Source organism: Triplophysa rosa, linkage group LG5, assembly GCF_024868665.1.
Source record: "Triplophysa rosa linkage group LG5, Trosa_1v2, whole genome shotgun sequence".
Lineage (NCBI taxonomy): Eukaryota > Metazoa > Chordata > Actinopteri > Cypriniformes > Nemacheilidae > Triplophysa > Triplophysa rosa.
Genome location: NC_079894.1, coordinates 30,286,919 through 30,303,989, shown reverse-complemented (window position 1 = coordinate 30,303,989; position 17,071 = coordinate 30,286,919). Strand labels below are relative to the sequence as shown.

Genomic DNA, 17,071 nt, shown 5'->3' with positions numbered 1-17,071 from the left:
CACACAGTAAAGCAGATGCTGTTTATTATTATGACATGATAATAAATATATATTCTTGGTAACTTGCACTGCGCTCTTGTATTTCCTTGGTAATAGTGGTGCGTTAATCTTCGAAACATATTCCTTATACACAGTGATTCGCACTCAGAACGAAGTATTATATGAATTCCTTTTATTCCATGATGGGAGGCAAGATAATGGGAGGCAAGATAACACAAACGTTTCGGCTAATGCCTTCTTCAGTGTCTCCTTCAGTATGGAATAAAAGTAATTCATATAATACTTCTTTCTGAGTGCGAATCACTGTGTGTAATGATAATAAATATAAGCACTGATGAGGTTCACATTTCACTTTCCTGAAGTATATTCCATGTTTATTGCTATAAATCTTTCTGAAGTGTACTGTGGACAGTATTGCTTTGAAATGTGTTACACACTTGACAGATGGAACACTTTCTAAGACTAAGAGAGAAATTGTGTTGTTGTGTTGAGCAGGACTGTCAGTATAATACAGCAGGAGATCAGTGTGAGCGCTGTAAAGACGGATACTACGGTGATGCTGCTCAGAGAGCATGCAGAGTTTGTCCATGTCCTCTCAGTACTCAAGCCAACAAGTAAGTGTCACTCAATCACGCCACACTCCAAACCATTTCTTGAAATATGAACAAGACTGGGCCACTGGGTTTTAACACTATACACAAACAACCGCCTCGAAAAAACACCAACTGGACAAGTGTTGTTTACATGATCTTACATAATGTCCTCCTCCTCCTTTACCTGTTTACTTACTGTGGGAGAAGACATTTGAAAGAGTTTCTATTCCAACTGGTGACGTCTGCATGTGCTGTTCACGTGTGATAAGACTTGTGCGTGTGTGTGTGTGTGTGTGTGCGTGTGTGTGTGTGTGTAGTTTTGCAGTGGGCTGCAGTGAAAGCGATGGCAGATTGCAGTGTTTGTGTAAAGCAGGTTACACGGGGGAGAGATGTGAGCGGTGAGTCATGTGTTATTCTGACCGTCCATCTGTCATCTCATGATCACTTCACGATCGAGTGATGTCGTGTCATGACAGTGCATGCGTGTTGTTTATTTTCAGGTGTGCGCCGGGGTTTTACGGCGATCCGTGGGTCCCTGGTGGTCGCTGTCATCCGTGCAACTGTCCTGGAAACTCTTGTGATTCTCTCACTGGAGGTCTGAATCTCGTCTTCTGATGTTTTGTCTGTTAATGAAGTCTTTATCCTGATTATCTCTGATGTGATGGATGTTGCACTGATATGTCAACTTCTTTCATAGTGTGCAGGGATTTTCTAGAGCTCCGAGACACTAACACAGATGAACAATGTGAAGGTACAAAATATTACTGACATGATAGAGTTTCGTTTTGTTTTCCTCCTGTTATGTGGTGACATCGCTGTGTGTTTTGTTGTGGTTGTTTAAGAGTGTGACAGCTGTGCACAGACGTTGCTGAATGATCTAGAAAAGCTCGACATTGATCTGAGAAGAATGAAAGAACGGCTGGATCTGGATTCTCTCAGACCTTCAGCTCAGGAATATCTGCAGAAGCTTAAGGACGCTCTTGCTGTCACAACGGTATTCCTCCTCTCAGTCTCCTAAGCTAAAAACACACAAACATGATGCTATGGACCACGTAATCTCACTTCAAGTAAAACATCAAAACAAAGCGGTAAAACCATGGCAGAAGACTGAATGGTTCTTGTATGAACGCGTTGTGTGAGTCATCTCTAAACATGTCAACTGTTGACGTATAGTGTGTCTGCATTTGTTCTTTCTCTCACCCTCACGGGTTTGCTGCGGTTTCAGTCACAATCAGTTGATGACATTTCGACACTTCGTATAACAATGAGGTAGTTGTACGATGTGGATTCCTCAAATTCTGATACTGAGTTTCTCTGTCGGGGACAGCGAGACAAATGTATTTACTGTTGTTTCCATAACGACTGAATAGACACATGAATTATTGTCATTCATTCAAAAATATGAATCTCAGAACGAAGCCCTTACATGAATCACCATTATGGCTGAGTGGGGTACAACACCTGACGTGGGCTTAAATGTGACACGGATCTTCTACATAGCTATACCGATCTTTTCTCTCCTGTGAATGTGAAATTTGATTTGTTTTCATGGAGATACTAGACAAAAATGTTTCCGTAGCATGAAAGTAGATTTTTCTTCTTTTTGAGTTGAGTATGTACAGTATAAGTCACCAAATCTAATCCATTGTGAACATGTCAGCCACTCCTAGCAACTTTTTTACTAGGCTTGAAAACTTTTTTTACACAGCAGGTTTAGTTGTAACCAAACTAACACCCCGTTCACACCGTCAGAGACTTTAGGGCTGTTAAAGCCCTGTTAAAGTTCATTTTTAACGAATTAAAAACAAAAACTGCACTGCAAATGCAAACTTTTGAAAACAGTTAGAAAAGTGCACGTTTTTGAGGATGACGCCAATGTTTTACACTCCACAACGACCAGCGGAGACACTTTATATACTGTACACACACAAACTTTAAACACACATACACGCCGACAAACGATATTAAAAGCACTTTTGGCTTAAAACTAGGTATGTGTATGTGCGCAGGCACATTGGCCCTCATTTATCAAACGATCGAAAGCCAGAAAACTGTGCGTACGTTTGCTTCCACGCAAAACTTGGCCTTTTTATCAATATGGACGTGAGTGGTTACGAAGATCAAATCTCACGACAGGTCTCGGCTCGTGTATGCAAGTTGTGAGATAAGGTGAAGGTCAGTGTACGCTTTACCCTTTTGATAACTGAAAATTAATAATGACAAATAAAAATATTACATTTTTTCGTTTAGTGTATCAAATGTAAAAATAGATTCCAAAGCGATTTATAAAGCAGGCCTATTTTCTTTTCTAGCTTAATTATATGAACATTTAATTGTTTGAAATTACAAGAAATTACAAGGTTAACGGGTGCTTTGGTGTAAAAAACGGATGATATTTTAGGCTAGCCTACTTCTAAGATAATTTATGACAATTAAAATACACAATTAAAAGTAAAACATGAAAAACTACAATAATCAATGTAATTAGGCCTATATATAATTATAATTAAGCAATGGGTAAGTATCTAATGTATTTGCAAGGTGAAAGCTTCTTTGTTTGACAAATACACATTCTAATGAAAACAGACAACATACATGCTTTAATGTATTTTTATTTGTGCTTGGGTGTTTGTGAAAGACGCCCACTGGGTCAAGGAGGTTGCCTGGCTTTGTGTAGCAGGCTCCAGGCAGGTTTTAGGGGGCTGAACACTGCTGGTTCTTGCCTCCGACAGATCTGAAAGAGAGAAAAAGAATTGAAGCAAACATAAAACTGTGTGTGCTTGATTTAAGCAGCCTGAAATGCAAAATTAGCAGCATTAGATTTTAAACCCTTATCCTCTTTAAAAACATATCTGTGTCCTCCGCCACAGACAATTTTTTCTTCACCTAAATGAAGATTATTGTAAAAACATTTACATATAAACATTATACTATAATTGCTCCCCAAAAATGACCAGTAATTGATTTCTACATTGGTTTTTACATTAACACATTAATGTAGGCTAACTCAAACAAAGCTCTTCAAGACTGAAGTCAGATTATAATTTTGTTTAAATGCACAATACAACCAAAGTAATTTAAAACAACAATACTTTCAGTGTATAAAGAATTGTGAAAGAATAATAATTTGCGGTGATATTTATAAAACATAAATATCCAATAACAAATACAAACCTGAGCTGGAGTTCGGTTCACTACACCAACGCTGTTGACCGCAGCAGTGATGTCTTTCCAAACTGTCTTTTACTTCCTTTGATTCCGCTTTTCAAGGTGAAAGTTTCAATTCTAAATCGGAAAAGTTCCTCTTTTTGGCCAGATTACGTTTCTCCATGTCGCAAAATCTAGGGGCGAGGTGCCTACACCCTGAATTTATAGGGGAGTGACGTGTAAATTACGATCGATTTCAGCCTCATTTATCAAAGTATGATCATTCGTACGACGGAATTGGCTGCATGCGAAAGCTTAATGAATCACACGTGAGCGTTGTCATAAGCGGATTTTTAAGCTCGGATGTACGCTGGTTTCTACGTCCGTTTGATAAATGAGGGCCATTGTGTCGCCATCCACTGGCCTGGCTTGTGCAATACAGCGATTTCACTTATTTGTGCAGATCCGTGTAAATCATTTTGACAACTATTTTTGTGTGTATCGGAAGAAACAAGAAAACAGAACTCACAGATGAACACACAAGCAAACATGAGGTCAGACAAAGGAACTGAACTACACAGAGCTACAGTATATATACAAATGAGAACAAAAGAGATGAGTAGTGTTGTAGTCGAGACCACCTAAACCGAGACCAAGACTTTCAGGGGCTGAGACCAAGTCAAGACCACTAAAAATCCCCTTAACACTAAAAAGTCATAATCACAGAATCATGCGTTATAAGCGTTTGTTATCTATTCAGTAGCAAAATAGCTGTGTGTTGCTCAGAAATGCACTGATGAGTACGCACTTTTAACTGACAAGTACATTATCATTGTTTATTGAATGATTATATCAAATCAATATCATGTTTTCAGATCTTGTCAGGTCAACAAGATTTCATACAAGTCCTTTTTTGCCTTCTCATCTTGGACATTGTGGACCTTAGTATTCATTTTGATTTCATTTAGGACCATCCCCCATTCATCTCAACTGTAATAAAATAAATCAAGTCAATGATTGAAGTCTGAGACCGAGACTAAAGACAGTCGTGACCGAGAAAAAAACATTTTTTGATGGTTTTGGTCTTAAGACCGGTCTCGAGTACTACAACACTACTAATGAGACAAGAGGAACTACTGAGGAGGAACTAATGGCAACAGACAACACAGACAATATCTCTGAATGAGGCCGGTCTGATCTACTGTAGACGGATGTCGTGGAACAGGTGGAAGAACCCAATTGCAGGCAGCGGGGGGTTAACACAAAACAAGATTTATTAAACAACAAAACAAAAACCCACGATGGGGAAAACATAATACATTAAACTAATGTTTAACAAAGAACAATAACACTCACTAGACTGACTAAGAAAACAACAAGAAGACGAGGCTACAAGACTAACTGACTTACTAAATCACAGGAACAAGGTAGCAGGTAAACGAGCACACATCCAAACAATGAAGCGACCAAAGACAATAAACGAGCACAGGACAATGAAACATGAGGACTATATAAAGGGGAATACAAATGAGGGATAATAACACAGGGCAGGTGAGGGTAATCAAACACGGCCGGGAAACAACACAGGAAATGAGAGGGGCGGGGCCAATGACGCAACACTGGAGAGAACGCATATTATGCTATGATAGACAATAATATGATTCTCGCCACATAAAACCTAAGGCTTTGTCATGACTCTGCCACAAGATCAAGAATTACATGACATAGGGAGGCAGAATCATGACAGAAGTCCCCCCTTTAATGAACACTCCCAGGTGTTCACCAAGGGGTAGACTAACGAGACAGGGTAGACTGAGACAGTGACAAGAATAAACATGGAAAACAAGATCAGGGGCAAACATTCAAAAATCAGAAACGGGTTGGGGTGGGATAATAAAAATAATAAACATGGGAGGGGGGTGGGGACAGACAAGGGCTTATGGGGGGAACAGTCCTAGTCCTCGAGTGCGCCTGAGGGCGCGGAGTTCTGGGGGACTTAGGGGAGGAAGTCCTAGGGGGGACCGCCGACTTGAACGTCGGCGGGACAAGGATGGGCGCCGGCTGGAAGGCCGGCTGGACAGGGCTTGACACCAGCTGGAAGGCAGGCTGGACAGGGCTTGACGCCGGCTGGACAGGGCTTGACGCCGGCTGGAAGGCCGGCTGGACAGGGCTTGACGCCGGCTGGATAGGGCTTGATGCCGGCTGGAAGGCCGGCTGCTGCACCGGCTGGGACGCGGTTGCTGCACCGGCTGGGATGCCGGCTGCTGCACCGGCTGGGAAGCAGGACTGGGCGACGGCTGCACCGGGCTGGGCACGATACTGGACACTGGACTGGACGCCGGCTGGATCACCGGCTGGGATGCCGGCTGCACCGGACTGGACGTCGGCTGAACCGGACTGGACACCAGCTGCACCGGCTAATGCCTCCCACCATACCGGATTGCCGGTACACGGCCACCAGCTGGTTGAGAGTCTGTCCATGGGGCTGCCTGCTGGGTTCAGCTTTGGCTCGTTCATTCTGTCGTGGAACAGGTGGAAGAACCCAATTGCAGGCAGCGGGGGGGTTAACACAAAACAAGATTTATTAAACACAAAACAAAATCCCATGATGGGGAAAACATAATACATTAAAGTAATGTTTAACAAAGAACAATAACACTCACTAGACTGACTAAGACAACAACAAGAAGACGAGGCTACGAGACTAACTGACTTACTAAATCACAGGAACAAGGTAGCAGGCAAACGAGCACACATCCAAACAATGAAGCGACCAAAGACAATGAACGAGCACAGGACAATGAAACATGAGGACTATATAAAGGGGAATACAAACGAGGGATAATAACACAGGGCAGGTGAGGGTAATCAAACACGGCCGGGAAACAACACAGAAAATGAGAGGGGCGGGGCCAATGATGTGACACTGGAGAGAACGCATATTATGTTATGATAGACAATAATATGATTCTCTCCACATAAAACCTAAGGCTTTGTCATGACTCTGCCACAAGATCAAGAATTACATGACATAGGGAGGCAGAATCATGACAGACAAACTCTAACAGTGCATATGAAAACTTCTTTTCGTATATCATGTCATAAATCTTACATGTGGCAGTCAGTATGATGTTTATCTGTGAGGTTTTCTCTTTTGTGAATGTTTTTATATATATTTTGTGAGAATAAATGTTATGATACTGCTGCTCTCTGAGGACATTCGCTAAGTAAATATTGTTGAGAGAAAGATTTCACAGAACAACTGGAAGAAAAAAAGTGACTGCTTTACTAAGTTAACGTTGTGTTTCTTCAGAATCGTGTGAATACATTCAGCTCCACAGTCAATAACCAGAAGCTGGAGATAAATCAGCTGGAGCGAGACCTCGTTCTTCTGACTGATGATCTGGAGCATCTAAAGGAACAGGTACTGCAAAACACTTATCTTAACTTACAGTTCCCACCAAATCATTCTTGTCATTTTAGCCTTGTGAATCGAGGTAAGGTAAGCAGACCGTTTTTTTCTTATGCACTTTCTCAATGACTGGTTTTTGTTCTTCATTAACCCATTCATCAAGCCTTTATTTCTTCAGGCAAGGAAACGGTCAGAAGAATCTCAGAAAGCTCTTGCCAATATTGAAAACAGCCATCAAAGAGCAAAAGATCTGGACACAGAAACACAAAACCTCCAGAGGAAAATACAAGGTAAAAATACAGTATTACTCATTTATTTTAGCATTTATATATTATGTTATTTCATGGCAGTACTCATGTGTTACTGCTGAAGTGTAAAGGCGTAAATATGGTGTGTGTGTCGAGCAACACACTGATGTATGTTTCGAGCAGCTCAAAGAGCTTCAGTTGATGAAACACAATGTTTCATCAGTGAACACAAGCTGAGTGAATGCACAAAGTGCTCTCACGTACAGTACGGATCAGATACTCAGAAGTCACACTGACAATGAAACAAACACTTGAAACATCATGGGCAATGGCACAGATGGACATGTACTGGTCATATTGACTACATAAAGTGAATAACCTACAGAAAGTTGTATGTATGCATGTGTTGTGTGTGAATGGATTCTGGTATTGTGGGCATCAGCCAGCTGCGATACATTCTGCGTTCGTGTTTTTTCCGTTAGATCTACTGAAACAGCTGACAGATGCGAACAGCGCCGGATCAACTCTGCCCTCATCGGATCTCGTGAAACTTCTGCAGGAGTCTGAGCGCATGGTCAAAGAAATGGAGAAGAGAAACCTAAAGCCTCTGACAGATGCCATCAAGAAAGAGCAAGATCATGCAAATCAATGTAAATTATGATCTGCTTATGATCTGATGTAATGTCTGTTTCTCTTTCACACCGTCACTTTAACTTTTGCCGATTTACTGCAGTTTTGGAGCAAGTGAATAACATCATGAAGCAGTGTGATGACAATAAAGACACGTCTGAGCGTGTTGAGAGTTTCCTGAACAGCTATGAGACCAAAGTGAAAGAGTTAGAAGATTCATTGAAACGGGCTGTTGACATTGTGGAGAACGCCAGCGATCAGAATGATGTCAATGCTGAACACCTTAAAGACGTCCTGGTAAGAAAGCAAAACCTTGCAGCTGATGCTCATGAAGTGTTCGTTAAAGAGTGTAAAAGAGCATTCTTTTGTGAAGGAACGACTGAAGGAGTTAAAGAGCGAGCGGGATGTTGTTCGGGATCAGATGACTTTGGCAGTGAATCAGCTGAAAAACACAGAAGACCTTTTGAAAACCTTCAATAACAGTAAAACGGTAAATCCTACAGCTTGACATACAAACAACAGAAAGGTAAAATTACCATTACTGTAGTGGTAAAAATGTGTTTTGTTTAATTATACACATATAGGCGTCAGAACCATTGTATGTGGTCGGGACAGGACCCACTCACTTTTCCCGTCTCTAATTTAGCACATATGTTGTTCACTTTTCAAAGCACCGTGGAAATTCCTTCCACCTGAAAAATGCCTAATTAATGAAACTCTACTCCGCGTTTAGCTACAGCCTTGACTTCCACACTGCTGCTTCCTCAAATCTCATTCAGAGTCCATATAAATTCAACTCCAAGGGAAACAAAGTAATGTTGTACATTATTCAATAATAATGGAGTGTAAAGGATTATATTTATTAAAGCCAGTGGGCTTTTTGAAAAATGTTAACGTTAGCCTGCTAGTAGTCAAATCATACGATCCTTCTATACGATCCCTCCCTCCCTGTGAATCGCTCCAAAACACATGAACGTGCACAGAACAGAAGCAATTCATTTCCAATAAATCATGTCTTTTTCACCATTGAGAACACATTACAGTACAAATTGAATAGCGTTACCACAATAACGAACGTAAACAACAGCTTTAAAATGGTGATTAGATGCGTTCCCTTTTTGGTTGTGTAGCATAACATGTCAGTGTGTAAAGTTTGCTCGTAACTTTGTTATGTTGTTTTGTAAATCATTCCCCAACGGAATTCTGCTTTCACCTCTTTGCTGATTAGACGTTTTTAGTTGTGGCGGTTTTCAGGGTGGTCTTTCTTTTTGTGGGTCCTTGCAAGTGCCACTTGTTGTTCAAGGGGAAAGTTAGGTTCCAGCTGTTTACCTGCCATTCTCCCGCTGTGTCTGCACAGTGCATGTGACCTAGCTGATGACGTATGATGTCTGTGTGAACAGGGTGCGCAGTGGGATGCAAAATACGTTGACTGAAAATGTACACACAACCAATCATTGCGTTCGGACCGAATATAATGATTGGGCAAACATTTTTTTTGTCCCACTCCTTCCACAGACGATATATAATTATAAAATATATTTAGACCACTTTACTAAGCAAATGCTATCAGGATGTGAAGAGACTTTGGAGCAGCCAAGGTCTCATTGTTTCTGGAAAGGATTGATACCCTGCCTTTAAAATGATTAAATGGATGCCAAGTAATTGGGACATCAAAGACCTCCGTACTCCCCCTAACCTTACTATACACTTTATTATTAAACACCTGTTAGCCATTTTTCAAATAGTTTTGTTATGATCTGATATGTGATGTGAAATGTAAAATAAAATGTTGGAGAGCGAGTTGTGGCAAAACTCACAATTACTTGTCAGGCATCTTTCTCACTACACCACTGAAAATGCTGGTAAAGTGGCATCGTTTTTACACTCTACTTTTTTTCTGGGGCAAGACAAACCCACATTTTTGTACTCCTGACACCCATGATTATACTACATGTACATTTGTTTTTGCCGTTGTTTTTATGCCTCGACACAATTGTTGAGAAGATGCAGCCTAACATCATTTGAACATTCTAGTGAAAAACTGTTGTTGTTTGTGTGCTGAAATGTATTCACTAGATTCACCTCATATTCACCACTGTAACATTTAAGTGAAAAATAATGTCCTTCTTATTATTCATGTTTAGACGTCTTTCATTCCTATGGCTTATCCTATCAGTCATTTCAGTGCTGTTCCAGTGATAAAGCAGCTGTGTGTAGGGCAGATGGGATGTGTTTAACAGCGTTTCTAATATTCCCACAGGAGCATCAAGAGCTCGCGACACAGCTTAACAGCGCTAAGACTGACCTGAAGAACAAAGTCCAGGAGATGTCTCAAGCTGAAGCTCAAGAGAAGATTGTGAAGCAAGCAGAAGAACATGCAGAAAACCTGCAGAAACTGGCCAAACGTCTCCAAGAGTAAAATATTGCATCACACAAGCTCCTTTTCTGGAACCGGTGTTCCTCTTCTGTCCACTTGTGTTTTCATGTCTTTTCCATTTCTTGTGTGTCTGTGTCATTGGCAGAGCTGTACAGAACGTGAGCGGACTCTCGGCTCTCTCAGGGATTGAAGCGTATAAAAACATCACAGATGCTGTGAACGCTGCACAGGAGGCGGCAGCGAAAGCCCGAGATGCTGCCAAGAGAGCTCTCAATGTAAGATGGCTCCATCACATTATCCTACAGATAAAAGTCAAACACTTCACATCAGGTCTCGTACACACTGCAACGTTTCTGGAGTGACAACTGCATTTAAATGCGAGAGGGAATCCACTAAATGATCATTCAGGTTGTGATGATTGACATACTGGTAACCATAGTTTATTTTTGGCTTGTCTTTATTTGTTGTTTTTCTATTAAGACCTGGCAACACTGCCACTTCAGCCAAGGGCTGGTGAGAGCGGCTAGCCCGTGTCAAAATAATCACTGCTATTTTCTTGCACCTCACATACAGACGAGGACACATCTCTGATGCACGTTAAAATACGTCATTTGGTTCTTTACACACTGCGTGGAATTTTGGTAAATGCAGTTAATTCTGTAGTAAAATGTGGTTGTCAAGTGTGTGTGTACAGAACAGGATTGACGTGACAACTGAATTTATTAGCAGTGTGTTCGTGGCCAAACAGGATTTGAAGTTAGTTTCGTTTACATCAGCACTTCCCAAACTGTGGGCATGAAATAAATCACAAATTAAAAATGTTCAATTAAAAAACGAGTTACACATTTTGCTGTCATATGTAAACAGTATGCATCCTTCACCAAAATATGATTTGCAAATTGTATGGTAGTGCACACAATTCACATAAAATTCTTACAAAGAAATCTAAAGATATATGAATCATGATATGTACGTGTTTAAGCTGTGTTTTTTACTACTTGGACAAGAAATATGGGTGCCTTCGTGCTTTTGGCATGTTTTACACCTTTGAAGTCTGGGAAGCTCTGGTTTATTAGAATTTCTTTCACAGACGCTACCTGCTTTGATAATTTTGCTATCCAGTACTCAAAGAGCATCTAAACAAGGACCTCAATGACATTACTACTAAATCACGTGCACAATAAATGGCTTCAATCATCAGGTGCTATACATTTACACAATGTAAAGGATAGGTGTGATAAACATCAGTCAGCGTGTAGGGTGTACTCACGCTCATCGCATCTGATTGAAGAGGTGGGCTCTGGCAGGGTTCAGCTGGGCTCGAGTACAGAAGGGATAGTGTGAGCGTAGAACTGAATGTGTGAGGTGAATTATGTGAGCATTCTTAACTTCAGCTGTTATTGTAAATAACCCTTGTTGCGTCCCAATTCACCTATGTATACCACGTATGCACTAATAGAAGTTACTCTTTATGATGGAAACTATATACTGTCAATTTTAGCATGTAAAAAACAGTATGCTCATGCTGGGACATACTAATTCTATTTCAAATACTATTTAGGATGGATAGTATGTGAATTGGGACACAGCGCTTCTGATACGCGCAGCACAATTACCTGCAGCTGTGTGACGATGGACTATATTGTATTGAGAGAGAGCGCTCTATTTATTTACTTCAGAGCTGTCGCATCACAATGATGAAAGTGTAAAGTACAGTGTGGGTGCAGGCCTGCACGACTGTAGGGACTGTACCTACGGCTTAGTGGGAGTTTGCCCTAAGACCAAAGAAAAACCAAACTGCAGCCAACGACTGCACTCCTCCAGAAGAAGGGTTGATGAGAACATCGCACTACCTCCAGAAGCCAGAGTGTATAAAACCAGAACATATGACCTAAAGTGTCCATTGTTGATTTACATACTTGTTGTTGCTGCAGGATGTGAGTCAAGAAGACCTCCTCCAGAGGGCAAAGCATCTGAAAGACAATGGCAATAACCTGCTGAAAAATGCCAAAAGTGCAGCCAGAGATCTTAAAGGTGAGGCTTGCAAACACACACTATAACCGTCAATCCACATACATCGCTTTTGTTTTCAGTAAAGTGTTATTTCATGTTATTAGGAGCGAGCAAAGACTTGAGTAACCAAACCAAACGTCTGCAAGACACAGAGAAGAAAAAGAAAGTGCTGGAGGAGGATCTGAAATCTGTTCAGGACGGTCTAAATGAAATCAAGCCAGGTCTGGTCTCATGATACATGAGCACTGATACGCTTTATATTCATACTGTAAATCCACATGTTTCACAGTCCTGGAGTCATGATGGTCAGAAATGATACCGCTTTCAAGCGACGTATATGAAAATGTTTAAGCTCATATTAATTCATCCCAAATACAAACAAAGATGACAATGTGTTGTGAGAGACAGAGCAAAGCGTACAACACTGAGTGAGGGAGTGAATGAATGAATGACCTCAGTGTTATAAATAACCAGTTCAATGTTAAATCATCTGAGCAGGACGCACACAAATACAGTCAACAAAAAATGAATATTGCAAATCCACCGTAAATGTCTTTTAAATCAAAAGCACGAATGTAAACATGAAGAAGCTTTGAAGAAGATGTTTGAGTCCTGTAAGCTGTTTGTATGACAGACAGTAACTTTTGTCTCATTACAGATTACATTGATTTAATCATTGACGCAGCCAAGAAAACTGCAACGGCCGCCAATCGCAGCACAAGCGACACGGTGGAGCAACTGAATAACATCAAAGCTGAAGTTAAAAAGATCTCCATTAGTCCCACGGTTTCTAATGTTGACAATGTTCTCCAAGACGTTGACAAGAACGGTGAGTGTTGCGTGTCACCTCTATGTGTTTATTTCTATAGTGATCCTAACACACAAACGTTCTGTCTGACAGTGAAGAACCTGAGCGGCTCCATCCCGTCCCTGCTGGATAAAATCCAGGAGCTGAATTCACAGCTCAGCTCAGCAAACAATGTGTCTGAGAACATTAACAAGATAAAGGAGCTGATCGAAGAAGCGCGTGAAGCCGCTAACAGAGTAAGACATGTTCTCATACTGTCAGAAATATTCACCCACATCCACGTTTCAATGATGCCATACATTTCAGGTAAAATCGTTGCAATGCCAAAGCTACAACCTGCAACTTCCAGCACATTTTCTTACAGCTAAATTGCTGCTGATGAAAACTATAAAAACCAGCCAAGATGACTGAATATGATGACAATAATGAGTCAAAAAATAATGTAATGATGAATACAACCAGCAGTTGTATATCAGGGGTACATTTCTCTTCTTCTGTTCTGTTCACGATTCATGGATATCAGATATTCATGAGAGTGTTTCCATGAAAAATCACACGAACGTCATAAGTAGACTTCAGCCAATAGTATACAACAATAAAAACGTCAGGTTCACTGCACCTTTAATATCCAAATTCATTTTTTGCATAAAAGAAAAATCAATAATTTTGTCCCATAAAATGTTTTGTTGGTTATTGCCACAATTGGTTTGTCATTATCTTATGTGTTGCAGATCGTTGTGCCCATGAAGTTCAGTGGGAATGGACACGTGGAGCTGCGCCCCCCCACAGACATAGATGACCTGCGAGCGTACACCGCTCTTACTCTGTCTCTCCAGAGACCCAACAAACCCACCAACCGCAGACGCCGGCGCCAAAGCCCCGCAGGCAATCTGTTCGTCTTCTACATCGGAAGTAAAAACGTGAGTCAGATGGTTTCTTTATAGAGCATTTCAAAAACTTATGTAATTTTATTTTTGACTTCTGAAATTTCTTATATGAGCTCACTCAATTGTCTTACAGGCCTCAGGAGACTACATTGGCATGGCCCTTCGGAATAATTTCCTTCATTTAATTTATAAGCTGAATGGAGAGGAATATGACCTGAAGACATCATCCAACATCACAGAGTCTCCTTATGAACCGGCTTTCTTTGACAAAATTGCCATTCACAGGTATGATTATCAAATGATCAGAATGAAACCAACATTTCTTTCGCTTTCTGCTCTGTGAAATGCATCTGTTTCACGTAGAATTTATCAAGATGCTGAGATCATTCACACGCAACAGTTCACATCCAGCAATCCAAAGCCTCCGCAGACACAAGAGAATATGGGCGAGCTGAGCCGTAACCTGCTGGATCTCAGCGCCAGCAATGTGGTGTTTTATGTGGGAGGGTATCCGGATGACTTCAAGGTTCTCAACTTTCTTTCACTTGAAACGCACATGTATGATATCAGTGCAGCCCTTACGAAAATTAACCATGGTTTTTTTTTTGGTACATGTGTAGTAACCCTGTTTTTTTTGGTGCATTGATTACTAAGGGCAAAACCATGGTTTTACTACCATCGTTTACCATGGTTTTTACAACCATGGTTATTTTGTGATAACCATTGTTTTACTACAGTAACCATGTTTTTTGGGGGTTTAACTGTAGTAAAACCATGGTAAATTTTCGCAAGGGAGATGATGACCTTTGTGTTACAATGCTTTTGCAGCCCCCCACGTCACTCAACTATGGCAAATATAAGGGCTGCATCGAGTTTTCCACCTTCAATGAGAAATTCATCAGCCTGTACAACTTTAAGAATGCGGTCAATATTAACTTAGAAAGCCCTTGCAAGAGGTAAGTGCACGTCATGCTGATGTAAGAATAACTATGGTCAACATCACTACATGTTATTATTATTTTCGCCATCATACAACGTCACTCATATTCAACTGTAAATGATTGTATTTATCATCAATCTAGAACACTGTGACATCAGACTGCGCAATATGATCACGTGAGCTTTTTTTCTCATTCTGTTTGCTCAGACATATCCCAGTAACAAGCTCACAGTCCAATTACTTTGAAGGCTCCGGTTACGCCAAAGTTATGCTGGAGAAGTTCCCAAACTACATGGGCATCATCCAGAAAATGCAAACTCGATCTGAGGATGCACTTCTGCTATATTTAGGAGATGAGAATGACGTGAGAATTTACTTTCCAGTTCATGTCATTTGTCTCATTGCATGTAGTCAAATGAATTGTTGATGAGTTTCATTCGTATTGTTTCAGGACTTCTTCTACAGTATCTCTCTGGAGAGTGGCTATCTTGTCATGCGCGGTCAAGAAAAAGACAAGATTTTCGAGCCCGTCAGAAGTGAGAAGAAAATAAGCCTTAATCCCGTGAGGAACATCTCGTGCTCTTCTATTCTTCTTTCATGTTCAGTGTTGGCAGTAAAACTGAATTTATTCTCTGCTTTTCAGGAAAAAGATGTCAAAGTCATGATCACCTTTTCCAAAGACATTAAAGTCATAATAGGTCAAACTGAGACCAAATCGACAGAGTTCACTCCTAAAAAGTTCCAACATTACTACGTCGGCGGTATACCCAGCAACTTGCGGCAGAGGTCCGTATCTTCTTGCCTGTAGTGAGCAGACGTCTGATTTCCAAAACGATGCAGTGATTGTGAATGATTTCTTTGTAGATACAACATTACCGTGCCACCTCTGAAAGGCTGCGTGAACATCATCAGTGCTGGTGGTATCAGTCCATATATCAAAGAAGAGGTGGGCATCGGCCGAGGCTGCTCTCCGGAGCTACTGGTAATGCAACACACGACACGCATCGTGGTGTATTCTCATCGCTCACACGGACGTGTAATGGCTGATGTGTTTCGCGTTTCTTTTTGGTTTTCAGGTGGTCAGAAATGCTGAATTCAGCGTGGGCGGCGTGTTACAGAAAGATCACCAGGACTACAGCCTGCAGGGAGATGTGAACCTTTCACTCGGCTTCAAGAGTACAAAACCAGACGGCATCTTACTGCAGAATAGAAAAGATGTACGTCTCTCTTTCACGCATACACAAACCTCTATCAGAACTGTCCATCTATTCATCCATTAGTATGGGTTTCATTTAGTATTTGCTTGAATTAGCCGTTTCACATAACATTTGTTTACATACACAATAAGAACTGAATAATTCAAAATAACCCAATGTCAAAACTTGACATTCACTGGATTCTTGATACTCTCTGGTATTGCTTGAGTGATCAGTGAGCGATCAGTGTTTTTATGTTTTTTTTTGTGATGATGTCATTCATAAGTCTCTTGTTTGATCTGACACATGAATCTGGTCATTTTCTGCATTTTTGACCTCTGTCCAAACGTGACGTGATGTTTGGATGATCCTTGTTGAGACATACACCCAACTATTATAAAAGATTCACACCATGCATTAGGAGCCTGAACAGTACAACAATCCGTGTCAAATGTAATTATTTTGTTCTCTGAGAAAGATCTTGGGGTAAAATATTAACACCTGATTTTCATGTTCTTGCTTGATTTCTCATTGTCTGCAACCAATGGAGAGTATGTCAATAAATCTCTGATGTCATTTGTGATGTCTCTGATAGAATGATAACATTGAGCTTTCCATGGAGAGAGGACATGTGCTGCTAAAATTACAAGGCAACATCTGGAAATCTACTCAACAGTATCAGAATGGTACATGGCATTATCTCTCTGTGGTCAGACAGGGTCAACGGTAAGAGCAAACGCTTTGTTTTGATATCATTAAATAAGACTGTTACGACCACATTCTGGGCTCTATGCTTTAGCGATGTAGTCAAGACAACTAT

General features: G+C 40.8%; 1 protein-coding gene across 1 annotated transcript in view; it reads left to right on the top strand.

Annotated features, from left to right (window-relative positions):
* The window catches only part of si:ch211-241e1.3 (laminin subunit alpha-3), a 31,931-nt gene that overhangs the window by 7,830 nt on the left and 7,030 nt on the right, over positions 1-17,071 (top strand). Inside the window, exons 2-27 of the mRNA XM_057334440.1 lie at positions 496-614; positions 911-991; positions 1,094-1,188; positions 1,291-1,344; positions 1,436-1,587; positions 7,054-7,164; positions 7,331-7,442; positions 7,883-8,050; positions 8,134-8,327; positions 8,404-8,520; positions 10,291-10,445; positions 10,553-10,682; positions 12,342-12,441; positions 12,525-12,641; positions 13,079-13,249; positions 13,322-13,464; positions 13,960-14,148; positions 14,249-14,400; positions 14,479-14,641; positions 14,944-15,071; positions 15,263-15,419; positions 15,507-15,617; positions 15,699-15,841; positions 15,920-16,037; positions 16,132-16,272; positions 16,847-16,977. Coding sequence (XP_057190423.1) covers positions 496-614; positions 911-991; positions 1,094-1,188; positions 1,291-1,344; positions 1,436-1,587; positions 7,054-7,164; positions 7,331-7,442; positions 7,883-8,050; positions 8,134-8,327; positions 8,404-8,520; positions 10,291-10,445; positions 10,553-10,682; positions 12,342-12,441; positions 12,525-12,641; positions 13,079-13,249; positions 13,322-13,464; positions 13,960-14,148; positions 14,249-14,400; positions 14,479-14,641; positions 14,944-15,071; positions 15,263-15,419; positions 15,507-15,617; positions 15,699-15,841; positions 15,920-16,037; positions 16,132-16,272; positions 16,847-16,977 — 3,452 coding nt within the window. The remainder of the gene's footprint in view (positions 1-495; positions 615-910; positions 992-1,093; positions 1,189-1,290; positions 1,345-1,435; positions 1,588-7,053; positions 7,165-7,330; positions 7,443-7,882; positions 8,051-8,133; positions 8,328-8,403; positions 8,521-10,290; positions 10,446-10,552; positions 10,683-12,341; positions 12,442-12,524; positions 12,642-13,078; positions 13,250-13,321; positions 13,465-13,959; positions 14,149-14,248; positions 14,401-14,478; positions 14,642-14,943; positions 15,072-15,262; positions 15,420-15,506; positions 15,618-15,698; positions 15,842-15,919; positions 16,038-16,131; positions 16,273-16,846; positions 16,978-17,071) is intronic.